At 48.9% G+C, this 27,677-nt stretch overlaps 2 protein-coding genes across 3 annotated transcripts in view; both read left to right on the top strand.

The window, feature by feature from the left end:
• RBBP5 (RB binding protein 5, histone lysine methyltransferase complex subunit) overlaps nucleotides 1-27,677 on the top strand; it is a 570,252-nt gene that overhangs the window by 513,733 nt on the left and 28,842 nt on the right. The window lies entirely within an intron of this gene.
• On the top strand, nucleotides 25,606-26,526 carry TMEM81 (transmembrane protein 81). The gene has a single exon (XM_069242548.1). The coding sequence runs from the start codon at nucleotides 25,726-25,728 to the stop codon at nucleotides 26,524-26,526; it is 801 nt and encodes a 266-aa protein (XP_069098649.1). The 5' UTR covers nucleotides 25,606-25,725.

Genomic DNA, 27,677 nt, shown 5'->3' with positions numbered 1-27,677 from the left:
CCCTGTTGATTTTAGTAGTTGTTGTCACTCACACAGAGCGACGTGAGTCCTAAAGGCCGTTCTTTCTGAAAGAACCCATTCTCTAGTATGGGAGGGTAAGCAACCTCTGCAGTTTGCCTAATTTCACTTTTGTTGCACGGTAGCACATGACACAGTGTGTCTTATCACACTAATTGGTGGTTGAGAATTATGTTATGTTTTGTCTAACAATATCTTCTACCTTGTGTCTCTCACAGGTTCGCCAACTTTGGCTATAAGTAGTATAGCACTTTATGTAAGTAGTATCTTCTCCATAAATATGAGTAGGAGATATTTTGTAGCTTAGGAGTTGTTTATTGTTTTTTCTTTTTGGCCCTGACAAAGCTCCACACGATCTTTAGGGACATCTAGGGCCCGAGCCATGTTGACCGTATAGATTAGCTAAATTGGACATTGCCCTCATTAGCTTTGTTTTCTGTTTGGTGAGAGGTGGAACTTAATTTTCTTCTCCACTCCTGTGCGTTTTTAATATTGACCAAGGGGCCTCCACACCAATTAAAACGTATTGTTCGGAGACTCTTGAGCCAATTTTAACCCTTTCTATCTCTCCTGCTCTCTTTTGAGGTGAGGTTTAAATTTATTACCCCCCCCTTTACGGCACACACTTCTGATTAAGAACTCCGGCAAAGTGCCTCCCTGTGGGGTCTGTCAGAAATTGCAGCACCGGTCTGACGAGGAGTGGGCCCTATGAAGAAGCATGACATCCACTGGATGTATGAGGGCTTTTGCTTCTAAACTTAAATGTGTTTTGATTTCAGCCTGTGCCTGGATTGTTGTACTCTCCTTTTTCTTAGGAACTGTGTACTCTTTTTGACATGAAAACATACACTACACAGGGTCATTCCACACAACTTACATGACAGTTCTTCTGGGCTTAAGGTAAAAAGGGACGAAGGTCCTAGGAAGCACTAAGAGTTCCGGTTTATCCCTTTGTGTGTCCAGGTGCAGAGGTGCTTCTAGCGGTGGTAGCCTTGAACGCCACATGTTGAATGGGAAAAGTACCTGTAGGTAAAAAGGCTGCAAGTGGGACCTGAGAGACCAGTCCAGCAGAATCCAAAGGTGGACATGGCTGTTGAGGATCTCAGGAACACAGGGATACCATTGGTTTCAATGGCCCCAAGCTGGAGGACTTGGGTGCATTGGTGTTTTGTCCAGTGGTTGGCGAGTTAGAGGCTCTCAAAGTTCTTGGTGTACCTGTAGAAGAGGGGAAGGAAACGCACCAGAACGGCTTCTGGCATGGGTCTGGCCTCTCGAAGTCCCTTGACGTGCAGGTAAATTTTGGCAGTGATGGTGTTCTGGCTGAACACAAACAAGCCTTGGTGCTTGCAACTGGCTAGGGTACTCAGGGTATTGGTGCAGGGAGGCTCTGGCAAGGCACAGTGTCTCAAAGACTGGAAGGGTCGACGCGGCTGACCTCCGGGCCACCCGGGATCCTTGTCCTTGTGAGATGCTCCCACAGTTGACACAATGGTGAGCAAAATGGGGGACTGAGCAGTTGCAATCGATGCCTGCTGGGGAAGGGAAGTGGCTCCTCCACTCCAAAGGTGATGCTGGCTGGTTGGTGAGGTGCTGACAGTCCTCCAAAGTTCTGGGTGGATGCACAGCTGCAGGATGGGTCAGGCAGGGTTTGACGCAAAGTCCATAGCTAGTCCAAAGTTCTTGCATCTTCGGTTCTTCTTTGTAGTCAGATGAGTCTGTGTTGCTGGTGTTGGGGCCCCTTAAACACTGAATTTAGGGGCATTAAGGACAGAGTAGGGTGGTAGCTAGTGGGCTACCTACCCGTGGGGTGACTACACCCCCTAGTTGATCACTTCCTGTGGAGAGTGGGCATTTTTCTTATTCAGAGTTCCTAGGTTCACCAAAAACAAGATGGTGGAACCTTTCCTTTGTGGAGCACATCGGGCAGCCTACCGTAGGGGTGTGACTAGCCAGGCATGCAACATGCCTACCACATCGCTAATTTCCCACCTGTCCTGGTGGCAAATGGGCTGCGGGGCAGGGGGTGGCCAGGGTCGCACATCAAAGGGTGGCAGAGGCTTTGAGGCATCCAGCCCAGATATGCTGATTTACTAGCCATCCAGCTGGAGGAGGTGATAAAACCTTCCTTGGAGCAGGCATTGTTTCTAGCCTCTGAGAGTGTGGGCTTTCACCTACTGGGAGTCAGAAACTTCTCTGTGGTGGCAGGCTGGTCACTACCAGTCAGCCAACACACTAAGGGCCTCAGTTACCGGCGGTGCAGGCTGTAGGGCCATATCTACAAGGCCATGCAAAGCCACTTTGCTTGACTTTACATGGACTTGTTGATATGGCCCCCTTTCACACATTACTCTGCATGAAAGGGGAGTTGCTAACCTAGGAATGTAAGTTTCCTGCGCCACTTAGGGGTGGCATAAGGGTTGTGCAACAGTAACAAATAACATTATTTCTCCCCGTTTTTTTCCCTATGTGTGCTGCATTCTGCAGCACACATAGAAGGGAAGCGCTTCTCATGATTGTTTTTCTGTAGGAAGGTGTTCCTTCCTGCACAAAAACAATCATCCCGCATAGCAGGCATCCTTGCACCAGGGTGCAAAGGTGTCTGCATAGGCACAAGGCAGCAATTTGTGCACCATCACAGGGAACAAGAATGTGCCGTATTTTGTAGATAGAGTGCATCTCTGCCCTTTTGTTTTGATGCAGGGCAGTGCAACAAAAAGGCTTACGATGCTGTCCTACGCCAAAACGTTGTAAATGAGGCCCATAGAGTTTTGTATGTTCTAGGGACACCTCTAAGGTGCCATCTGGGTGCATGTCATAATAAATCCCAAACTGGCGTCAATATGGATTTATCAAGACGAGATGTTTGATACCGAATACCATAGGTTTCAGTGAAGCCATTATGTTGCTGATTTTAGGGAAAGAGCACTGGCAGTGGGAGCCTGGTTAGCAGTGCACCTTCAGTCGAAGACCCTCAATGGCAGAAAGTGGGGATGACCATGTCTAAAGGGGTACTTTCCTACACCCTCCACCCTAAAAAAACACAGGGAATGAGTCTAACCTTTCCCAAGAGAGTCTTCTTTGTCTATGTGGAAAAACCTGGAAAGGCCATTTGCATTACATGGTCAATCCCAGGTCTGTGTTCCACTGTGAAGTCCATTCCCTGTAGGGAGATGGACCATCTCAACAGTTTAGGATTTTCCTCTTTCATTTGCATCAACTATCTGAGAGGCCTATGGCCAGTTGGAACAATGAAGTGAGTATCAAACAGGTATGGTCTCAGCTTCTTCATGGACCAGACTATCGCAAAGGCTTCCCTCTGAATGGCACTCCAACGCTGTTTTCTGAGAGTAACTTCCTGCTAATAAAAGCAACAGGCTGGTCCTGGCTATCATGTTGGTCTGTGATAGGACTGCGCCTATCCCATGTTCAGGGTCATCTGTCTGCACAGTGAACTGCTTAGTTTAACCTGGAGCTTTAAAAATGGGTGCTGAGCACATTGCTTGTTTCAGAGTGTCAAAAGTCTTTTGACAGCTCACTGTCCAGTTTACTTTTTTGGGTTGCTTCTTTAGGTGAATTCTGTGAGGAGTGCTACAACAGTGCCATACCCCTCCAAAAATCTCCTGTCATACCCAGTTAAGCCAAAGAATGGCCTGACTCGAGTCTGGGTTTTTGGTGCCTCCCAGTCCAGAATAGTCCGGATCTTGGGTTGTGAGGGTTGAACTTAGTCTCCACCTACAAGGTGGCCCAAGTATGCAACACAGCCCGCCCTGTCTGGCACTTGCTTGCCCTGATAGTGAGCCCTGCTTTCTGCAGGGCCTCAAGGCCCTTCCCAAGGTAGATCAGGTATTCCTGCCAAGTGGAGCTATAGACAGCAATATCATCAAGTTATGCTGTACTAAAAGCTTCCAGCCCAGCCAGGATTTTGTTCGGCAGCCTCTGGAAAGTTACAGGGACATTCTTTAGTGCAAAGGGTATTACAGTGAGCTGGTAATGTTCATTTGGGGTTGAGAATGCTGTTTTTTCTTTGGCTTCTGGGGTGAGACATATTTGCCAGTACCCTGATGTTAAATCGAAGGCGCTAAGAAACTTTGCTGCATCCAGCCTGTCAATTAACTCATCTGCTTTTGGAATAGGGTGAGCATCAGTCTTTGTGACTGGATCGAATCACCTGTGGTCCACACAAAACCTCACCTCTGGTTTGCCTCCCTTGAAATGTGGTTTGGAGACCAGAACACTGGGCTAGCTCAGGTGCTCGCTGGGGGCTCAATATCCCCTGACTCCAGCATGTTGCTGACTTCAGCTCTGATGCGTTCCTTAACTAAGTCAGACTGCCTGTAGATTTTATTTTGACAGGCAAGCTGTCTCAAGTGTCCACTGATCCATGTGTGCATCAGGTGGTCTGACTAGAGGTTTGGGAAAAGAGCTTAGCGTACTGCCTCAAGACTTGCCTGCAGTCAGCTTGCTGTTGGACAGTGAGGGTGTCTGAAAAGACAGCTCCTTCAACAGAACCATGTGCAGGGTTGTGGGAGAGGAGGTCAGGGAGACCACATAAGTGACTGTAGGAAGCTGGATTCTGGTTGCAGTACCCCCCAATTTTTGCCTGTATTTTGGTGCAACTTTGAAATGCACTGGGTTCCTGGTAACCAGGTCTCTAGTGCCAGTGTTCCTTTCCCAAAAGAAGTCACCTGGTCATTTACTCTCCAAGTGACCAGGTCCTTTAGCACCTCTGTAAGTCCCTAGTAAAACGCACCACTCGTACCTAGGGCATGAGTACCGAAGAGGGTCCCTAAGAGTAGCAACACAACTTGTGCCACTTAACAGACCCGGCCCTAAACTTGTGCAGGCTGCGTGACAAGGTGCTCTCAAAAGTGAAAAAATGACATGGTGCACACTCTGTGTGCCATGTCCCCTAAAACACTGCCAGTAATATTTCTAAGTCACCCCTACAGCAGGCCTTCCAGCCATAAGACAGGGTGCATTATATTACATGTGGGAGCATATGTGCAATAGCAGATATGCCCCTGTTATATCTTTGTCGATACTTAGACATAGTAAGTGTGCAGTGAAGCCATTTTTAATACATGTGCTGGAAACTGGTCAGTACGAGTTCCTCAGCTACATGATGGCTTCACTGAAACTAGGGATGTTTTGTATCAAACATCTTGTATTAATAAACCCTAACTGATTCCAGTGATGGATTTATTAATACATGCACCCAGAGGGCACCTTAGAGGTGTCCTCTGAAAATGTACAACTACAGGTGAGCTCACTGGCCGTTTTGCCACCAATAGACAAGAATCTGACCTTCCCCCCCCAAACCCCAGGGTGACAGCTTTCACTCTCTGGAGGTCAGAAACAAAAGCCTGTTTGGGCCGGAGTGTGCAACACCCCGTCCCACAGAACCACCTGCATTCCAAGGCAGGGAGCTTCAGAGAAGCCCACTGCCTATAATATGCAGATCTAGCATTCCTCAGAGAAAGATACCAACCCCCCTGCCCCATGGCCCATCTAGCACCTGGACAGATCAGAAAATTTGTTATGCAGGAGGCGTGTTACAAGTCCAGACTTGAACACCACTAGGGTGACTAGCCTGAACTGGACACGACTTACGAAATTCCGCCATCTTGTGTGTCGTGGAGTTTAGGATTTCTGGACAGGGTGATGCCCACTCCCCATAGGAAGTGGTCATCTACTGGGTGTAGTGACCTCAAGGGTAAGTAGCCCATTGGCTACTACCCTTCACTCCCCTTAACCCCCACCTATATTGAATATTTAGGGGACTCCCTGATACAAGGTCCACAGATCTTCGTTGGACACAAAAGGAGTGGACAAGAAGCCTGCTGAACCGAGAAGCATGACTGATTTGGTGCCAACCCTGCCGGCCTGCCTGCTGCAACTGTCCCTCGAGTAGCAACTGACCTGTCCTGCTGCTGCAGCCTCCAAGAAACTGGGAGAAATGCCAGTGCTTCGCAAATCACCCAGAAGAACTCCCTTGAAATAGAGGAGCTGCTTACCTGCATGCGCAGGCACCCAAGAAAGAACTGTAAGGTCTGGGACTGCCAGAAACCCGCCTCTGGACATCACTGCACCCGAGCCACCTAGCCTGAGCTAAAGTGGGCCAACCGTGTCAGCTTGGTCCCCAGGCCCTCCAGAGACGTAACCCACATTGGGATCGCCCACAGTGGACTTCGACACGGCATCTGCAGCCTGTGTCTGCACACCCTCCCTCGCAACCACGAGTGACCAGGAGACAGAAACCTGACACCTGAGGACACCTTTGTACCCATTAGTCCCGGACCGAGGAGAAGAGACCAAGGGTGTCCCCACATCCCCCATCCGCGTGAGACCTGAGCCCACTTGTTGGTTTTGTCGGACTGGATCTCCAGTCAACGCCTGCAGACTGTTTCTGTAGGCCCCCCTTGTAGGAAAGTACCATCTTGCCTGGCATGTTACCCCCATATTTCACTGTATATATGTTGTTTTAGTCTATGTGCCAGGAAGGGCCCCAGTGCTCATAAGTATGTGCCCTGTATGTGTTCCCTGTGTGATGCCTAACTGTCTCACTGAGGCTCTGCTAACCAGAACCTCAGCGGTTATGCTCTCTCTGGTTTCCAAATTTGTCACTAACAGGCTAGTGACTAAATTTAACCAATTTACATTGGCATACTGGTACACCCATATAATTCCCTAGTATATGGTACTGAGGTACCCAGGGTATTGGGGTTCCAGGAGATCCCTATGGGCTGAAGCATTTCTTTTGCCACCCACAGGGACCTCTGACAATTCTTACACAGGCCTGCCACTGCAGCCTGAGTGAAATAACGTCCACGTTGTTTCACAGCAATTTACCACTGCACTTAAGTAACTTATAAGTCACCTATATGTCTAACCTTCACCTGGTGGAGGTTGGGTGCAAAGTTACTTAGTGTGTGGGCACCCTTGCACTAGCCAAGGTGCCCCCACATCGTTCAGGGCAAATTGCCCGGACTTTGTGAGTGCGGGGACACCATTACACGCGTGCACTGTACATAGGGCACTACCTATGTACAGCGTCACAATGGTAACTCCGAACATGGCCATGTAACATATCTAAGATCATGGAATTGTCACCCCAATGCCATTATGGCATTGGGGGGACAATTCCATGATCCCCGGGGTCTCTAGCACAGAACCTGGGTACTGCCAAACTGCCTTTCCGGGGTCTCCACTGCTGCTGCTGCTTCTGCCAACCCCTCAGACAGGTTTCTGCCCTCCTGGGGTCCAGGCAGCCCTGGCAGAGGAAGGCAGAACAAAGGATTTCCTCTGAGAGAGGGTGTAACACCCACTCCCTTTGGAAATAAATAGGTGTGAAGGCTGGGGAGGAGTAGCCTCTCCCAGCCTCTGGAAATGCTTTGATGGGCACAGATGGTGGCCATCTCTGCATATGCCAGTCTGCACCGGTTTAGGGATCCCCCAGCCCTGCTCTGGCACGAAACTGGACAAAGGAAAGGGGAGTGACCACTCCCCTAACCTGCACCTCCCAGGGGAGGTGCCCAGAGCTCCTCCAGTGTGTCCAAAACCTCTGCCATCTTGGAAACAGAGGTGTTTGTGGCACACTGGACTGCTCTGAGTGGCCAGTGCCAGCAGGTGACGTCAGAGACCTACCTCTCTTGGTAGCCAATCCTCCTTTCTTAGTAGCCAAACCTCCTTTTCTGGCTATTTAGGGTCTCTGCTTTGGGGAATTCTTCAGATAACGAATGCAAGAGCTCACCAGAGTTCCTCTGCATCTCCCTCTTCGACTTCTACCAAGGATCGACCGCTGACTGCTCCAGGACGCCTGCAAAACTCCAACAAAGTAGCAAGACGACTACCAGCAACATTGTAGCGCCTCATCCTGCCGGCTTTCTCAACTGTTTCCTGGTGGTGCATGCTCTGGAGGTCATCTGCTTTCACCCTGCACTGGAAGCCATGAAGAAATCTCCTGTGGGTCGACGGAATCTTCCCCCTGCTAACGCAGGCACTAAAAGACTGCATCACCGGTCCTCTGGGTCCCCTCTCATCCTGACGACCGTGGTCCCTGGAACACAGGAACTCTATCCAAGTGACTCCCACAGTCCATGTGATCCTTCAGTCCAAGTTTGGTGGAGGTAAGTCCTTGCCTTCCCACGCTAGACTGCAAACCTATGTATTGCCTGTTTTGCAGCTGCTCCGGCTCCTGTGCACTCTTCCAGGATTTCCTTTGTGCAAAGCCTAGCCTGGGTCCCCAGCACTCCGTCCTACAGTGCTCAACCCTCTGAGTTGGCCTCCGGCATTGTGGGAGCCTCCTTTGTGACTCTGAGGCAGCTCTGGTTCACAAATCTTCTAAGTGCCTGTTCGGGTACTTCTGCAGGTGCTGCCTGCTTATGTGGGGGTTCTCTGAGTTGCTGAGCGCCCCCTCTGTCTCCTCCTCCAAGGGGCGACATCCTGGTCCTTCCTGGTCCCCAGCAGCACCCAAAAACCTCTACTGCGACCCTTGCAGCTAGCAAGGCTTGCTTGCTGTATTTCTGCGTGACAACACTTCTGCAACCTTCATCGCAACGTGGGACATCTTCCATCCAAAAGAGAAGTTCCTAGTCCTCTTCGTTCTTGCAGAATTCCAAGCTTCTTCCATCCAGAGGCAGCTTCCTTGCACCTTCATCCAGGGTTTTCCTGGGCTCCTGCCCCCTGGACACTATTGCGACTCTTGGACTTGGTCCCCTTGCCTTGCAGGTCCTCAGGTCCAGGAATCCACCTTCAGTGCCTTGCTGGTGTTTGTTGTTCTTGCAGAATCCCCCTATCACGACTATTGTGTCCTTTTGGGGTAGTAGGTGTATTTTACTCCTACTTTTCAGGGTCTTGGGGTGGGGTATCTTGGACACCCTGACTGTTTTCTTACAGTCCCAGCGACCCTCTACAAGCTCCCATAGGTCTGGGGTCCATTTGTGATCCGCATTCCACTTTTGGAGTATATGGTTTGTGTTGCCCCTAGACCTATGTTCACCTATTGCAACCTATTGTAATTCTACACTGTTTGCATTACTTTTCTGACTCTTACATACCTGTTTTGGGGTTTTGGGGACATATAACTTGTGTATCTTACTTACCTTCTTACTGAGGGTACTTACTGAGATACTTGTGGCATATTGTCATAAAAATAAAGTACCTTTATTTTTAGTAACTCTGTGTATTGTGTTTTCTTATGATACTGTGCATATGATGTAAGTGGTATAGTAGGAGCTTTGCATGTCTCCTAGTTCAGCCTAAGCTGCTTTGCCATAGCTACCTTCTATCAATCAATTAATCAATCAAAAAATGTATAGAGCGTGCTACTCACCCGTGAGGGTCTCAAGGCACTGGGAGGGGGGGGAGTGGATTAGGAGGGGTGGGCGGCAGGGTCACTGTTCGAACAACCATGTCTTGAGGTTCTTTCTGAAGAGCAGGAGGTCTTTGGTTTTGCAAAGGTTGGTGGGGAGGGAGTTCCAGGTTTTGGGGGTGAGGTAGGAGAACGACCTGCCTCCTGTGGTGGTACGTTGGATGCGGGGGACTCTGGCTAGGGCGAGTTCGGCTGATCGGAGGTTGCGTGTGGGAGTGTGGAAGTTCACTCTTTCGTTGAGGTAGGTTGGGCCGGTGTTGTGGAGGAATTTGTGTGCGTGGATGAGGATCTTGAATGTGATTCTCTTGTCCATGGGGAGCCAGTGAAGGGATCTGAGGTGTGGTGAGATTCGTTTGTGGCAGGGGAGGCCAAGGACGAGGCGTGCGGCTGTATTCTGGGGTCTCTGGAGTTTGTGTTTGAGTTTGAGTGTGGTGCCGGCGTAGAGGGCGTTACCGTAGTCTAGTCTGCTGCTGATGAGTGCATGGGTGACTGTCTTCCTGGTCTCTGGGGGAATCCATTTGAAGGATTTGTTTAGAGTGCGCAGTGTGTGGAAGCAGGAGGAGGTTAGAGCATTCAATTGCTGTGTCATGGAGAGGGAGGGGTCCAGGATGATGCTGAGGTTGCATGCGTGGTTTGCAGGGGTGGGTGCAGGGCCTAGGGTGGTGGGCCACCAGGAGTCGTCCCATGTGGTTTTGTTGGGGCCGAAGATGATGATCTCAGTTTTGTTGGAGTTGAGCTTGAGGTGGTTAGTGGTCATCCAGTTGGCGGTTTCGAGGAGAGCAGTGTGTAGGTTGGTTTTGGCGGTGGTGGGGTTGCGGGTGAGGATGAGTTGGGTGTCATCTGCGTAGCAGAGGATAGTGATTCCGTTTGCACGGAGGATGTTGGTTATGGGGATCATGTAGATTTTGAAGAGTGTGAGGCTGAGGGAGGACCCTTGGGGGACTCCGCAGATGATCTTGGTAGTGGTGGAGTGGAAGGGTGGAAGGCAGACTCTCTGGGTCTGGTCGGTGAGGAAGGAGGTGAGCCAGTCTAAGGCTTTGTGGCAAATTCCTATGTTGTGGAGGCGTGTGCGGAGTGTGTGGTGGCAGGCGGTGTCAAAGGCTGCGGAGAGGTCTAGGAGGATGAGTGCGACGGTCTCGCCTTTGTTGACTTTAGTCCTGATGTCGTCAGTGCATGCGATGATGCCGGTTTCCGTGCTGTGGTTCTTGCGGAACCCGGATTGTGAGGGGTCAAGAGTGTTGTTTGTTTCGAGGAAGTGGGATAGGCGGGCGTTGACTAGTTTCTCGGCAACCTTGGCGGGGAAAGGGAGGAGGGAGATGGGGCGGTAGTTGAAGAGGATCTCTGGGTAGGAGAGCAGTGATTTCCGCCTGCTTCCAGGGGTCTGGGTAGGTGGTGGAGTCGAAAGAGGAGTTGATTATGTTGCGGAGTATGGGGCGATGGGTGGGCTGGCTTTGTTGTAGATGCAATGTGGACAGGGGTTGGAGGGGGATCCGGAGTGGATGGAGTTCATGTTTTTTTCGGTTTCTTCATGTGTGGTGGGGGCCCAGGTGGTGAGTGTGGTGGGGGGGGGGGTCATGAGTGGGGGTTGAGTTGGGTGAGTGAGGGGTGTGTGTGGTGAGTGTGTGTGGTATGAAGCTGTTGTGGATGTCCAGGATTTTGTGGTGGAAGTGGTTGGAAAGGTTGTCACATAGGGGCTGTGTGTGTGTGAGGGGTCCATGTTGCTGGCTTTGGGTTTGGCAAGTTCATTAATAATGGTGAAGAGTTCTTTGCTGTTTTGAGAGTTGTTGTCAAGTCGTGTCTTGTAGTGATCTCTTTTGGCGGTGCGTGTGAGTTGGTGATGGGTGCGAATGGTGGTTTTGAGGGTGGAGAAGTTGGTTGTAGAGGGTTCTAGTCACCATATTTTCTCAGCTTGGCGGCATTTGCGCTTGGAGTCTTGGAGTTCAGAGGTGAACCATGGGGCGTTCTTGATGTTGCGGGTGACGATGTGTTTTCTGAGGGGGGCTAGTGTGTCTGCGCAGGCGGTGATCCATTTGAAGAGGTTGTGTGCTCCTGTGTTGGGGTCGCTGGCGTGGGGGGGGGTTGTGAGCCAGTTGGGAGTTTAGTCTTTCTGTGAGGATCTTGTCCCACATGCGGTAGCGTGTGGTGTGTTGATGGTGGTGTGTGGGGGGTTTGGTGAAGGAGAAGTGGACGCAGTGGTGGTCAGTCCAGAGGAGTTCGGTGGTGTGGGTGTAGGCTATGTGTTGGCTTGAGGTAAAAATTGTGTCGAGCGTGTGTCCTGCTGAGTGGGTGGGTGCGGTGACCAGTTGTTTGAGTCCGAGGTTGGTGAGGTTCTCTATGAGGGAGGTAGAGTTGTGGTCTTGTAGGTTTTCCAAGTGAAAGTTGAAATCACCGAGGAGGATGTAGTCTGTGGACGTGAGGACGTGCGAGCTGATGGTGTCGGCAATGGTGTGGCAGAAGGCGGGGCGTGGTCCTGGTGGTCTGTAGATTAATGTGTCTCTGAGGGTGGAGTTGTTGTTAATGTGGATCAGGAAGTGCATGTGTTCTGTGTTGTCGATAGTGTCTTGGGAGCTGGTGGTGACTTTTATGGTGTCCCTGTGTAGGATGGCGATGCCACCACCTGGCCTGTTGAGGTGGTCTTTGCGTTGGAGTTTGTATCCCTTGGGGGTGGCGATGGCTATGTCCGGTTCTGAGGAGGGGTTGGTCCAGGTTTCTGTGAAGAAGGTGATGTCAGGTGAGTGTGATGTGATGAGGTCCCAGAGTTCTATGGCATGTTTGTGAAGGGAGCGGGTGTTGAGGAGCAAGCAGTTGAGGTGGTTGTGGTGGGTGGTATTGGTGTGGTGCATGAGGGTGTTGTTGCGGGGTGTGTTCTGGTTGTGGGCTGGTGTGCTGCAGGGTTGGTTGGTGGGGGTGAGGGCAGAGCTGATGAGTATTTTGTTGGGGGTGTTGTGTTTGTTGAAGGGGGTTCACTATGGATGGTGTGTGGTGTGAGGGATGTGGAGCAGGAGAAATGACAGGTGTGGCAGGTGAAGGGGCCATGAGTGTGTGTGGGGCTAGAAGGGGTGCACGTAGGGCGGGGGCCTGGGGTGAGTGAGTGGAGGATGAAGAGGGGGGAAGTGGGTTTGTCTGAGAGGGCCAGGGAGACTGGCGCTGGGCGCGGTCTTGGCGCAGACGGGCTTGCTTTTGGCGCGCCTTCGGCACGGCCGCACTGCGGCTGCCATAAAAGGAGGGGAGGGTGGGAGTGGCAGCTGGGAGGAGGGAGGGCTGGTTGAATGGGAGGCCTGGGGGGTGGGGCCGCAGGGGATGGCAGCGGCGGGGAAATTGACAAAGGAAAGACGGAGAGGAGGAGGGGGAGGCAGAAGGGGCCGCAGGGGACGCAGCGGCAGGGAAATTGACAAAGGAAAGATGGAGAGGAGGATGGAGAAACGGGAGTGGCCGCAAGGGACGCAGCAGCGGGGAAATTGACAAAGGAAAGATGGAGAGGAGGAGGGGGAGGCGGGAGGGGACGCAGCGGCGGGGAAATTGACTAAGAAAAAGACGGTGAGGAGGTGGCGTTGGCGGCGGAGCGGGGAGCGACCTGCCTGCAGAAGCCTAAGCTGCTAGAAACACCTCTATTCTACTAATAAGGGATAACTGGACCTGGCACAGGGTGTAAGTACCTTTGGTACCCACTACAAGCCAGGCCAGCCTCCTAAATTGGTGGTGCAGCGGTGGGATAAGTACTTGCAACTGCTTTACCACTTTGTCATTTTGTGCTTTTCATAAGAGAATCATATACCAAACAGTTCAGTGTATGTACACTTAACCCAAAAAGTTTGCTTTTCTATCCTAAAACGTTTTACAAAGTTCTGAAAAGTTTATTAAAACTTCTAAAAGTTTTCTAAAAGTTTCTGTGCTTTCAAAAGTTCTGAAACATTTTCTCTCTTCTCACTATCCTTAAACCTTTACTATCATGTCTGTTGTAGATTCCACTCTCAAAACTGTTAATGCAACCTATGAGAGTTTGAACTACAAGAGTTTAAGGGGTCTCTGCCTGGATACAGGTTTATGTATAGGAAAGAACCCTACAAAAGTGTTTCTCTTTAATATGCTTGTTGTGGATGACCAGAACCAGTCTGGACCATCAAATGAGAGATTAGAAAAGGGAGAAGCTTCCCAGTCTGATTCAGAGGAACCCCCTGAAGAAGCTGGGGAGGGTTCTGACAATGGTCTGCCCCCTAGCAGGGCACCTAGTAATGCTGGCAGTGAGAAAGGTTCCCATAACAGTAGGGCATCCTTTTTCCCTAGAGGCCAGGCTACCAGGGTCCAGACAGTTAGGGACAGGTCCTCCTCTGAAGTTTCCAATTTGTCATCTGTGTCAAAGCATTCCCAGCCCACCCACCCTGAGGGTAACTTGTTAGAAAGGGATCTGAAAAAGTTACGGGTTGAAGAGACCAGACTGAAGCTTAAACAGCAGCAGCTGGCCTTAGATAGGGAATCCCTAGACATAGAGAAGGAAAGACAGAGGTTGGGGTTAGTTCCCCATGGTGGCAGCAGCAGTATTTCTGATAGGAATCCTGTTAAACAGCAAGATTTCAGAAATCTGCACAAGATAGTCCCCCTTACAAGGAAGGGGATGACATTAATAAGTGGTTTGCTGCATACTTGTATGGTACAGTTGGTCCCTCAAAGGCAGTGGGCTGCTATTTTGTGGCTATCTTTCAATGGAAAGGGTAGGGATAGGCTCCTTACTGTTAGAGAAAGTGAAGCCAACAACTACAAAGTTTTGAAAGATGCACTCTTGGATGGATTTGGCTTAACCACTGAACAATACAGGATTAAGGGCCAGATGTAGCAAACAATTTGCGACTCGCAAATGGCGAAAATCGCCATTTGCGAGTCGCAAATTCGTGTTTGCTATGTAGAAATGCATTTTGCGAGTCGGAACCGACTCGCAAAATGCATTTCCGAGTCGCAAATAGGAAGGGGTGTTCCCTTCATATTTGCGAGTCGCAGTTACCATCCACTTGAAGTGGATGGTAACCCACTCGCAAACGGGACCTTCCCCTTTGTGACTGGACCCAAAATTATTTTTTCAGAGCAGGCAGTGTTCCAAGGGACCTCTACCTGCCCTGAAAAAATCAGAAACTAAAGGTTTCGGGTTTTTTTTCTAAGTGCAGCTCGTTTTCCTTTAAAGAAAACGGGCTACACTTGGGGGAAAAAAACTGCTTTATTTAAAAGCAGTCACGGACATGGAGGTCTGCTGTTCCCAGCAGGCCTCCATCCCTGTGAGTGCCCAGAGTCCCTATGGGGGCGCAAATTGCAACCCACCTCATTAATATTAATGAGGTGGGTCTTTGCGACCCCATAGTGACTCGCAGAAGGTGTCTGAGACACCTTTCTGCATAGCAAATTGTGACTTGCAATTTGCGAGTCGCACGGACTCGCAAATTGCAAGTCGCAATTTGCTAGTTTCCTACATCTGGCCCTTAGTTCAGAGACACCAGAAAAGAGTCTTCTCAAGACTGGACAGATTTTGTGGACTGTTCAGTGAAGGCCTTGGAAGGGTGGTTACATGGCAGTAAGGTATCTGACTATGAAAGCCTGTACAATCTTATTCTGAGAGAGCATATTCTGAACAACTGTGTGTCTGACTTGTTGCACCAATACCTAGTGGACTCGGATCTGACCTCTCCCCAAGAATTGGGAAAGAAGGCAGACAAGTGGGTCAGAACAAGGATGAACAGAAAAGTTCATACACGGGGTGACAAGGGTGGCAAGAAGAAGGATGGTAAGTCTTCTGAGATGGGTGCGGACAAAAGTAAGCATTCTGAGTCTTCATCAGGCCCACAAACATCCTCTGGGGGTGGTGGGTCCATAGCCAATCCAAGGGTGTAGCCAGGCTCACTATTGGCAATGTAATTGGGGTTGGTCTTGTTAGGGAGACCACAGAGGCTGTTTTAGTCTCTGATGGTGGCATTGATTTTGCCACCTTGGTTACTTGCCCCCTTAATATGGATAAGTACAAGCAACTTCCCCTAATAAATGGTGTTGAGGTTCAGGCCTACAGGGACACAGGAGCCAGTGTAACTATGGTGATAGAAAAACTGGTCCACCCTGAGCAGTACCAAGTGACAGACGTTCATAACAACACTCAGCCACCCCATGGCTGTATGAATCTCAACTGGGGGGTGGGGTTACTGGTCCAAAGAAACTTGTGGTTGCCTCAGATTTACCTGTAGACTGTCTACTAGGGAATGATTTAGAGACATCAGCTTGGGCAGAAGTGGAGTTGGAGGCCCATGCAGCAATGCTGGGCATTCCTGGGCATAGTTTTGCTTTAACCAGGGCTCAGGCCAAAAAGCACAAAGGACAGGGTAACTTGGATCCTGAAACAATGGACCAAGTGCTCCCTAAAGCTAGGGGTAGCAAGGGCAAATCTCTACCCACTATCCCTCCCTCTACAGATGATTCCCCTTCTGAGGAAGAGGAATTCCCTCCTTGTGCAGAACCTAGACCAGAGGAGCTGGCAGCAGACACTGCTGAGCTTTTGGGTGGAGGGGGGCCTGCCAGGGAAGAGCTGAGTGTGGCACAACAAACCTGTCCCACATTAGAGGGTCTCAGGCAGCAAGCTGTCAAACAGCAACATGGGGATGTCAGTGACTGCCATAGAGTATACCGGGAAGATAACCTCTTGTACACAGAATCAAGGGACCCAAAACCTGGAGCAGCCAGGAGATTGGTCATTCCCATGCAGTACTGAGAGTTTCTAGCACATGACATTCCTTTGGCTGGGCATTTGGGCCACACGAAAACTTGGGAAAGACTTGTCCCCTTGTTTTACTGGCCTCATATGTCAGAGGACACCAAAGACTTTTGTAAGTCCTGTGTGACCTGCCAAGCCAGTGGCAAGACTGGTGGCACTACAAAGGCCCCTCTAATTCCACTTCCAGTGGTTGGTGTGCCCCTTGAAAGGGTAGGGGTTGACATAGTTGGCCCCCTTGACCCTCTTACTGCTTCAGGCAATAGATTTATCTTGGTTGTGGACCATGCCACAAGATACCCTGAACCCATACTTTTAAGGACCACTACAGCTCCTGCAGTGGCAAAGGCCCTGCTGGTAATCTTTCCAGGGTGTGTTTTCCTAAAGAGGTAGTATCAGACAGAGGTAGCAACGTCATGTCTGCATACTTCAAAGCAATGTGGAAGGAGTGTGGTGTTACCTACAAGTTCACCACCCCTTACCATCCACAGACAAATGGACTGGTTGAGAGGTTTAACAAAACTCTCAAAGGAATGATAATGGGACTCCCTGAAAAACTCAGGAGGAGATGGGATGTCCTGTTACCTTGCCTCCTTTTTGCTTACAGGGAGGTACCCCAGAAAGGAGTGGGCTTCAGCCCCTTTGAACTCCTCTTTGGGCACCCTGTAAGAGGTCCACTCACTCTTGTGAAGGAGGGTTGGGAACAACCTTTAAAAGCTCCTAAACAGGACATAGTGGATTATGTATTTGGCCTAAGGTCCAGAATGGCTGAGTACATGAAAAAGGCCAGTAAAAACTTAAGGCCAGCCAGGAGCTGCAAAAGCAATGGCATGGCCAGAAGGCTGTTCTGATCCAGTACCAACTAGGACAGAAGGTGTGGGTATTGGAGCCTGTGGCCCCAAGAGCACTCGAAGACAAATGGAGTGGACCCCATCTAATTGTTGAAAAAAAGGGTGAGGTTACCTATTTGTTAGACCTGGGCACTGCCAGGAGTCCCCTTAGGGTGATTTATGTCAACCGCCTAAAACCCTACTATGACAGGGCTGATCTCACCCTGCTCATGGCAACAGATGAGGGACAGGAAGAAGAGAGTGACCCTCTCCCTGATCTCTTCTCCACCACTGAAGCAGATGCCTTAGTGGAGGGAGTAGTTTTGGAAGATTGTCTGACTGCAGAACAGAAAGACAACTGCATCAATCTCCTAAAACAATTTTCAGACCTCTTTTCACTTGTACCAGGTACAACATCCTGGTGTGAACACACAATTGACACTGGAGACAGCCTGCCTGTCAAAGTAAAATTTATAGGCAGCCTGACCATGTCAGAGACTGCATTAAACAAGAGGTGCAGAAAATGTTGGATTTAGGGGTGATTGAACCTTCTGAAGGCCCATGGACTAGCCCAGTGGTGCTTGTACCAAAAACTCACACCAAAGATGGAAAGAGAGAGATGAGGTTTTGTGTAGATTACAGAGGGTTCAATCAGGTAACAAAAACTGATGCTCACCCTATACCCAGGGCAGATGAGCTCATTGATACACTGGCTTCTGCCAAGTATCTTAGCACTTTTGATCTGACTGCAGGGTATTGGCAGATCAGATTGGCAGATGCTAAACCAAAGACTGCATTTTCTACTATAGGAGGGCACTACCAATTCACAGTAATGCCCTTTGGTTTGAAAAATGCACCTGCCACTTTTCAGAGGTTGGTGAACACAGTCCTGCAAGGGTTGGAAGCTTTCAGTGCAGCATATCTTGATGATATTGCTGTCTTTAGCTCAACCTGGGATGAGCACCTGGTCCACCTTTGTAACGTTTTGGAGGCCCTGCAAAAGGCAGGCCTCACTATCAAGGCCTCAAAGTGCCAGATAGGGCAGGGAAAGGTGATTTATCTGGGCCACCTGGTAGGTGGAGAACAGATTGCACCACTACATGGGGGAATCCAGACAATCATGGATTGGGTTCCCCCTACAACTCAGACCCAGGTGAGAGCCTTCTTAGGCCTCACAGGGTACTACCGGAGATTCATCAAGAATTATAGCTCCATAGCAGCCCCTCTTAATGATCTCACAAGCAAGAAAATGCCTAAGAAGGTGTTATGGACAGCTAGCTGTCAGAAAGCTTTTGAGGAGCTCAAACAGGCCATGTGCTCTGCACCTGTCCTAAAAAGCCTGTGTTACTCCAAGAAATTCATTGTTCAAACTGATGCATCTGAATTAGGGGTAGGGGCAGTCTTATCACAACTGAATTCTAAGGGCCAGGATCAACCAGTTGCTTTTATCAGCAGAAGGTTGACCCCTAGAGAAAAGCGTTGGTCTGCCATAGAGAGGGTGGCCTTTGCTGTGGTCTGGGCACTGAAGAAGTTGAGGCCATACCTGTTTGGCACTCACTTTATTGTTCAGACAGACCACAAACCTCTACTTTGGCTAAAACAAATGAAAGGTGAAAACCCTAAATTTTTGAGGTGGTCCATATCTCTACAGGGAATGGACTATACAGTGGAACATAGACCTGGGAGAACCCACTCCAAAGCAGATGGACTCTCCAGATATTTCCACTTAGACAATGAAGACTCATCAGGTCATGGCTAGTCTTATTGTCCTTTGTTTGGGGGGGGGGGGGTTGTGTAGGAAAGTACCATCTTGCCTGGCAGGTTACCCCCATATTTCACTGTATGTATGTTGTTTTAGCCCTTGTGTCACTGGGATCCTGCCAGGTAGGACTCCAGTGCTCATAGTATGTGCCCTGTATGTGTTCCCTGTGTGGTGCCTAACTGTATCACTGAGGCTCTGCTAACCAGAACCTCAGTGTTTATGCTCTCTCTGCTTTCTAAATTTGTCACTACAGGCTAGTGACTAAATTTACCAATTCTCATTGGCACACTGGTACACCCATATAATTCTCTTGTATATGGTACTGAGGTATCCAGGGTATTGGGGTTCCAGGAGATCCCTATGGGCTGCAGCATTTCTTTTGCCACCCATAGGGAGCTCAGACAATTCTTACACAGGCCTGCCACTGCAGCCTGAATGAAATAACGTACACGTTATTTCACAGCCATTTGCACTGCACATAAGTAACTTATAAGTCACCTATATGTCTAACCTTCACTTAATGAAGGTTGGGTGGCAAGTTACTTAGTGTGTGGGCACCCTGGCACTAGCCAAGGTGCCCCAAAATCGTTCAGGGCAAATTGCCCGGACTTTGTGAGTGCGGTGACACCATTACACACGTGCACTATACATAGGTTACTACCTATGTATAGCGTCACAATGGTAACTCCGAACATGGCCATGTAACATGTCTAAGATCATGGAATTGTCACCCCAATACCATTCTGGTATTGGGGGGACAATTCCATGATCTCCCAGGTCTCTAGCAGAGAATCCGAGTACTGCCAAACTGCCTTTCCGGGTTTCCACTGCAGCTGCTGCTGCTGCCAACCCCTCAGACAGGATTCTGCCCTCCTGGGGTCCAGGCAGCCCTGGCCCAGGAAGGCAAAACACAGGATTTCCTCTGAGAGAGGGTGTTACACCCTCTCCCTTTGGAAATAGGTGTGAAGGGCTGGGGAGGAGTAGCCTCCCCCAGCCTCTGGAAATGCTTTGATGGGCACAGATGGTGCCCATCTCTGCATAAGCCAGTCTACACCAGTTCAGGGATCCCCCAGCCCTGCTCTGGCGTGCAACTGGACAAAAGAAAGGGAGTGACCACTCCCCTGACCAGTACCTCCCAGGGGAGGTGCCGAGAGCTCCTCCAGTGTGTCCCAGACCTCTGCCATCTTGGAAACAGAGGTGTTGGGGGCACACTGGACTGCTCTGAGTGGCCAGTGCCAGCAGGTGACATCAGAGACCCCCTCTGATAGGCTCATACCTCTCTTGGTAGCCAATCCTCCTTTCTTGGTAGCCAAACCTCCATTTCTGGCTATTTAGGGTCTCTCCTCTGGAGAATTCTTCAGATAATGAATGCAAGAGCTCACCAGAGTTCCTCTGCATCTCCCTCTTCGACTTCTACCAAGGATCGACCGCTGACTGTTCCAGGACGCCTGCAAAACTGCAACAAAGTAGCAAGACGACTACCAGCAACATTGTAGCGCCTCATCCTGCCAGCTTTCTAGACTGTTTCCTTGTGGTACATGCTCTGGGGTGTCACCTGCCTTCACCCTGCACTGGAAGCCAAGAAGAAATCTCCCGTGGGTCGACGGAATCTTCCCCCTGCTAACTCAGGCACCAAAAGACTGCATCACCGGTCCTCTGGGTCCCCTCTCATCCTGACGAGCGTGGTCCCTGGAACACAGGAACTCTATCCAAGTGACTCCCACAGTCCAGTGATCCTTCAGTCCAAGTTTGGTGGAGGTAAGTCCTTGCCTCCCCACGCTAAACTGCAAACCTGTGTATTGCGTGATTTGCAGCTGCTCCGGCTCCTGTGCACTCTTCCAGAATTTCCTTCGTGCACAGCCTAGCCTGGGTCCCCAGCACTCCGTCCTGCAGTGCTCAACCCTCTGAGTTGGCCTGCGGCATCATGGGACCCTCCTTTGTGACTCTGAGCCAGCCCCGTTTCACAAATCTTCTGAGTGCCTGTTCGGGTGCTGCCTGCTTCTGTGGGGGCTCTCTGAGTTGCTGAGCAACCCCTCTGTCTCCTCCTCCAAGGGGTGACATGCTGGCCCTTCCTGGTCCCCAGCAGCACCCAAAAACCTCTACCTTGACCCTTGCAGCTAGCAAGCCTTGTTTGTGGTATTTCTGCGTGGGAACACTTCTGCTACCTTCATCGCGACGTGGGACATCTTCCATCCAAAGGAGAAGTTCCTAGTCCTCTTCGTTCTTGCAGAATTCCAAGCTTCTTCTATCCAGAGGCAGCTTCCTTGCACCTTCATCCGGGGTTTTCCTGGGCTCCTGCCCCCCCTGGACACTATTGCAACTCTTGTACTTGGTCCCCTTGCCTTGCAGGTCCTCAGGTCCAGGAATCCACCTTCAGTGCCTTGCTGGTGTTTGTTGTTCTTGCAGAATCCCCCTATCATGACTATTGTGTCCTTTTGGGGTAGTAGGTGTACTTTACTCCTACTTTTCAGGGTCTTGGAGTGGGGTATCTTGTACACCCTGACTGTTTTCTTACAGTCCCAGCTACCCTCTACAAGCTCCCATAGGTCTGGGGTCCATTTGTGATTCGCATTCCACTTTTGGAGTATATGGTTTGTGTTGCCCCTAGACCTATGTTCACCTATTGCAACCTATTGTAATTTTACACTGTTTGCATTACTTTTCTGACTCTTACTTACCTTTTTTGGGTTTGTGTACATATAACTTGTGTATATTACTTACCTTCTTACTGAGGGTACTCACTGAGATACTTGTGGCATATTGTCATAAAAATAAAGTACCTTTATTTTTAGTAACTCTATGTATCGTGTTTTCTTATGATATTGTGCATATGATATAAGTGGTATAGTAAGAGCTTTGCATGTCTCCTAGTTCAGCATAAGCTGCTTTGCCATAGCTACCTTCTATCAGCCTAAGCTGCTAGAAACACCTCTATTCTACTAATAAGGGATAACTGGACCTGGCACAGGGTGTAAGTACCTTTGGTACCCACTACAAGCCAGGCCAGCCTCCTACACCATGTCAAAAGGGCACTTTTCTACAGGTGTCATAAGCATAGGATAGAGTATTGATTCCATGGGCACGGATGATCCTGGAAAGTGGGGTCATGTAGGCGTTGAACATAGTTAGGTGCATGAGCAGGTCCTGTACTTTTTAGGCGCATGGTGGCACGCGGGGACAAGAGTTTGGGGGAGGAATTTTTTTGTTTTTTTTTAAACATTTACCTGCATCATCGCTGCCACCACCGCGCCGCTCCTCTGCTGCAGACACAGGCTCCCAGCCTGCCCTGCGGCCAATTCTGACGCTGCTCAGAGCAGCGATTGGCTGGGAAAGCCCAACCAGGGCACTCGCAGGCAGACTGGGAACCTGTGCCTGTGCCTGCTCTCTCCAACAGAGAGCACAGTGCACATGTGTATTTGGCCGGCACATGGCCAGCCAAACATACATGCGCAATGAGTGAGGGAGTGCTGTGCACTCCCCCTCAGTGCTCGTCATGCCCAATGCCCGCCCCTTTTACTACAAAACGATAATAAGCATAGTTTATTATTGTTTTGTAGTAAAATGTTTGCAGCTGCTGTTGGCGGGGTGGCGCATCGCTCCTCCGCCCTAGCGGAGGAACCGCGCTTGGTTAGGTGGCATCATCGAGTTCTGACTGCATTTGAGTTGTTTTGGAGAAATTACTTAGAAATGAGGTTAAGAACCTGGGAGTTGAGAGTGAGAAGCTGAACATGTGGTGAGGACGGTGTAATCACAAAAACTAGGGCAAATTTCACAGAAGTGAGTTCTCAATCCCACCTATTCTTTCCAAAGTGCATCTCAAATTGGAGGCTTATTGGGAATGAGAATCGAAGGGCTGAGCCATGGGAAAGGAAACATGTCTGCAAAAACATTTATATTGCTTTCTTCTGGGTGCACATCAACATCTGTTCAGTGGGTGTCTCTGTCTGGTCAGTAGGTACTGGTGGAGTAACTGTGATAGGTAGGTCCAGCAGGACAGTCAGAGGTGGAGGTCAAATGGGGCTTCACAGTGACGTAACTTTAAAAAATGCTCCTCCCCCTTCTCCCCCCGATACAAAATGTAAACAAGCATTTGCAATGCAACGAGTCTCGTGTTTCCTCATGTTAGAGCTGATAGCGTTGTAAACTCCTAACCGGACTTTTCACTGGTAATGAAACCTATCGGCAAAAGTGCAATTATGTACGTAACCGGAAAAAGTGCAGTGAACTGTGTAACAGGGTCGATATTATGTAAAACGCTCGACTTCTGCCAAGCGAGATCGCGCTGGGAAAATAGAGAAAAAGTAGTCCACGAGCCGGACGGAAAACAGCGAGCCTCGCATGTTTTCTGTACTTGGTCGATGCGCTTGAGGAGGGCTATCCACCAGAAAAGGCATGACGTATGCATGCCTTCCACTAATGAAATCAAGCATATTCTAACAGGCAAGCCCACGAGCCAATAAAAGAAACTGATGTGACTTGGACAGGGCTCCGAGCCCTTTTTAATTCCTAAAGCGTCTCGCTTAGCGAAACGCATGCGACGCAGGCTCGACCCTAAAAAGGGTCGCTGAGTCTCCCATATCTCACACGTATTCATTTGGCAATTGTAGCATGTGGGCCCTCTGAAGGGTTCGGAGGCACCTGAAATGTTGCGATTATTCAGTGCCCAGCGCTACTGCTGTAAAATCTATTTACCTATTTTGAAGCACATCTAATCTGTTTATTCATGGCAAGTAAGCTGTCTTAAACTACTAGGTGCCCCTAGGCCAGATACAAGCGTGCTTCCGCTATGTCCTGGGCAGTACACAGCAGGCAGAGGATTTTTAACTCGATTCTCAGCAAGGCGGGTTCCCAGTGCAATGAGTGCAGGAGCAATATGTTCAGTTAGTTTCAGCCCCAAGATGAGGGGAGGACCCCTAGGCAGCACTCTCTCGTGAAGGAGATACCCTTGAGGGATGTGGCTAAGATGTCATAAAAAGCTACTGATGACAGCAGTGTCATAGCTTGACAACAATCACGAGCACCTTAATACGCAGGCCGCACCTCCGCTCTAGCTGTGCCTCCTGCCTTTTCTTGGAGAGACTCGGAGGAGCCTCGGATTGTGTGGTAAGGACTTTTGTGCACTTTAAGTTCTGTCAGCTTCATTGAAATGTGAGCGCCATATGCACAAGTTTTGATGTGTGCTCAAAGGCAATTGGGATATATCTCTAAATGTTTAGCGGGAAAAATATGGGACTGGAGGTGCCTGTTTTTGTTTTCACGTTTGTTTAGTAGAAATTAGAATTTTAAGCTGTTTGACCCTCAACAGCTTCCGGCATTGTAAAAGCACTTTCACAGAATGCTAGGAGGCACCGAGGAGTCAGGCAGGCTCACACGAATTAGTTTTTTGTGTGTTTTTTTTAGAAATCGTTAGTAGTCTGGAAGATCAGTACTTTAGCTTCTTGAAGCAGTGGTTCAGGATGTGACACGTGGAGCAGACGGTAACTGTCACTGTGGCAGATCTGTTGAGACGTACTTAATACCCAAACGAAGAGTTATTAAAGTGGATGCTGTTTGCAGTAGTTTAGAGATTCTTGTGAGTAATAAAAAAGTAAAGGAGAAGAATGTTCAAGGAATTTAGCGTATCTTAAGGATAAGAGGGCCTCTGCCCCACGGGTGCTTACATTGTACTAAAGGGAGCACAGTACAAAAAAAAAAAAATTGTTCTTGGAACCCCACCAACTTCATTTAATTTAACAGGGCCCCTTACTTTCTAGGACGAGTACTGAGATGAACACATTAAAAAAAACGGCGAATTACCGAGCTGGAGGCCACCACTGTCCTGTAGCCAATACTTCCAGGTCAGAAGTGGAACTGATTTTTGTGATTTTGTCACAGACGCCAGGCTGCCATTGTTATGCGCTCAGTATTTCCAACCCGGTGTTCGGACTCCGTGCTATGATGTGCCACAGAAGTGTACATTTGGTATTTTTATGCTTGATGCTGGACTTTCGGTTCACAGCCAAAAACAATCCTGCCTGCACAAAAGCAATCCTGCCTCTGCAATATGGGCACCCTTACTCCATGGCGAAAGGGTGCCTGCGTTGGCCATAGGCAGCAGATTGTGCACCAGCGCAGGCAGGGAGCAGGAATCTGCCATATTTTGGTAAATATAGGGAATTCCTGCCTACACCCTTTCACACAGCGCAGCAATGGAGAAGCATATGGAGTCGAGAAGCCAAGGGGAGTGGGCAGGGTAGATGAAAAGTAGCATAAAATGGATGGGGAGCTGGAGGGGTAATGGAACAGTGACTGGGGGAGAACTGGGACTGGGGAAGAAGAATACAAGGGAGTGAGAGCAACCCGAAGCGCAGGAGAGGTTGAGAAGCACACAGCGAGAGGAAGAAACATGGATTGTGGAGGGGTAGGGGTAGCCCAGAGATGAGCGACAATAAGTACAGGGGAGAGGCACACTAGGGATTGTTTAAGTCAAAAGAAAAAAGTAGTTGTCTAAAAGTGAGCAGTGGAAAGACACAACTAAAGGGGCTATGCTCCAGGGGAGGAACATATGTTGGACAAGGCAAGCCATCGAAAACTAAGCAAGCAAATGACAGTAACAATAAAGCCAATCAATGGTAAGCAATGAGTGGGCTACAAGTTCACTCTAAGTTCTTGGTAAGCTGATAATAGGTCTTTTTCAGTCAGTCAGCTAAGCTGTCTGGTAGACAGCACATAAAAAAAGAATGACAGAAGTCAGACAATAAAGTCCTGTAGAAAGCAGTATATAATATATCTTCAATTTTTTCTTTAAATGTTTAAACATTTAAGAAATTACTGTCAAGCAACGCATCACCATCATGTATCTGTCTGACCTGACTATGTCTTTTCTACTGAATGTTCCAACTCTAGGCTCTTCTTTCATCGGTCACCAAATAGAAATTTTTTGAAGACTTTCTCTAAAGAAAGCTGCTTAGATCTGGCAGCAGAACAGACTCTTCCACGTATCAAGAGACATGAATGTTTCCCTGCTATGCAATGCATGGAGCCCCTAAGAAGCTGTGTCATTTTCGGAGTAATCATTTTTGCTATCAACGCTGATGAGACCACATATACCTTCCCGCCTGAGCTCTTGAGTGCTGAGGCAAAGGTGGCGGTGAGGAGCACTGGATGCAGTGTCAGCTGTGGACTGGGAGTCAAGGAGCAGGAGTTCTGCCTGGTCAAGCCAGATGGATCTGAGAGTGAGTGCGAGAAGCGCCGAGATGAATGCATGATCAGCTGGGACTGTGGCCTTCAAACATTCACCATCCCCACTGGCACTCCCTTTCAGATTAACTGTTTTTCTAGCAATACAGTTGGCATAGGCCTCCAGTCCTTTCTGTACACATGGAGATATGCATATGGCCTCATCACCACACTTGATGCGCTCTTTAAAGTCTACAGGGTCCCAGGCTTCATCATCCGATTCAACGCAACCAAGGAGGAAAATGCTGGCACATACCGGTGCGATGTCTTGCAGCTCCAAACCTCCAAATTTGTTAAGAGGATATACTTTGGTCTGAAGATCATCTCCGAGTCAATGGTGCAACTGAACTTTGACAAATACCACACCACCAAGGAGGAGCTGAAGGAGTTAGAGGTGGCCCCGGATAACTTTATCCTTGGCTTCATCCATAAACACTTGGACGTTGACTGGACTTATGAGCATCGAATGATCTTCATTGGGGTGGTGGGGATTGGTAGTGGACTAGTGGCCTCTGCCATAATCTGGGTCACCTTGAGGTCTTTTTACAACCTCCTAAAAAAGAGAAAAATTAGAGGTGATGGGGGATGATTATAGAGATGTTACAGTTCAATTTTGTTTGAGTTAACACTGATAACGAATTTTCAGTTATTTGTATAAAAAATACAGTCAAAAAGGCAAAAAAAGAGAAAAGTGTGGCATTGATGCTCTCATAATTGCCCATAGCATGAGAAAGGTTGACTGGTAAGTACCTATCATTTGTAGGACCATTAACATTCTTTTACCGTTTACAGTCCCTCAAATCATCTGCACATCTTAATGTTCATATTGTTTCACAGGTGTCCGTTCCAAGGCCAGTGCAGTGTATCATTGGCCTTGGACTAGACAAGTATGCTAGGTTATCGTATACTGGTTACTCGTTAAGTTCATAGCACAAACCAATTCTTGGTATAGGCTTCACTTTTACATCGATTATACTTGTTCTAGGGTAAAGACACTTGTGCGTGCCCAAATATGATGCAGTAGTATTCTGATACAGATCTACCATTCAAGTGGAGGAGCACATATTTTATTCAATCTTACCACACACAGCGTGCCCTGTGTGAAACAATGCATGAGTATATAAAATTTCTCCCTAAACCAATTGAAATTATGTGCAAGTCTAGCGGACTGCATTCTGAGGCAGAATTGGTTTTCTCACAGGTGATAGACTCTCATTTTCAAAATTGTTGTGTTTGAGGACAGAGTTGGAATTAGAAACCATCCCCCCTCTTGAGACCCTTGAATCTTGTCTGTGAGACCTAGTTTGGATGAGAAGATCATTAATGCCCCATCTAAGGTGTTGTCTCCTTCAGAGTATCTTTTTTCAACTTTCAACTTGAACATAAGGAAGAAATCTGTCTTCACCACATTAGTCTTCTGCCGTCTCATTTGATGGGTATGAGCCACCCAACACTTGGGAACATTCTTTTAATGACTCTTGAGTGGAACATTCCCAAGATGTCCTATGGTGTTGCCACCATACTATTCCAAACTTTCCTTACCAGCAGACCAGCTGTAAATGGCATCAAAAAGCTATGCCCGAATGGAAATTATTAACACAAAATTTCCTGTATATATCCAATGGCTGTCCTCTCATGGTCTTGCTCAGGAACAAAGGGTTGCTTCTTTTATTTCACTTTACCTTGTTTCATTGATGGCAGATGAGGAGGTCTATCAGAAGTAACAGTGCGTTGAACAGG

This window comes from Pleurodeles waltl, chromosome 6, assembly GCF_031143425.1.
Source record: "Pleurodeles waltl isolate 20211129_DDA chromosome 6, aPleWal1.hap1.20221129, whole genome shotgun sequence".
Taxonomy (NCBI): domain Eukaryota; kingdom Metazoa; phylum Chordata; class Amphibia; order Caudata; family Salamandridae; genus Pleurodeles; species Pleurodeles waltl.
This window is presented reverse-complemented; position numbering and strand designations above follow the sequence as displayed.

Excerpts from the sequence above, each read along its gene's own strand:
- TMEM81 (XM_069242548.1), top strand. The coding sequence starts at position 25,726 with ATGCAATGCATGGAGCCCCTAAGAAGCTGTGTCATTTTCGGAGTAATC.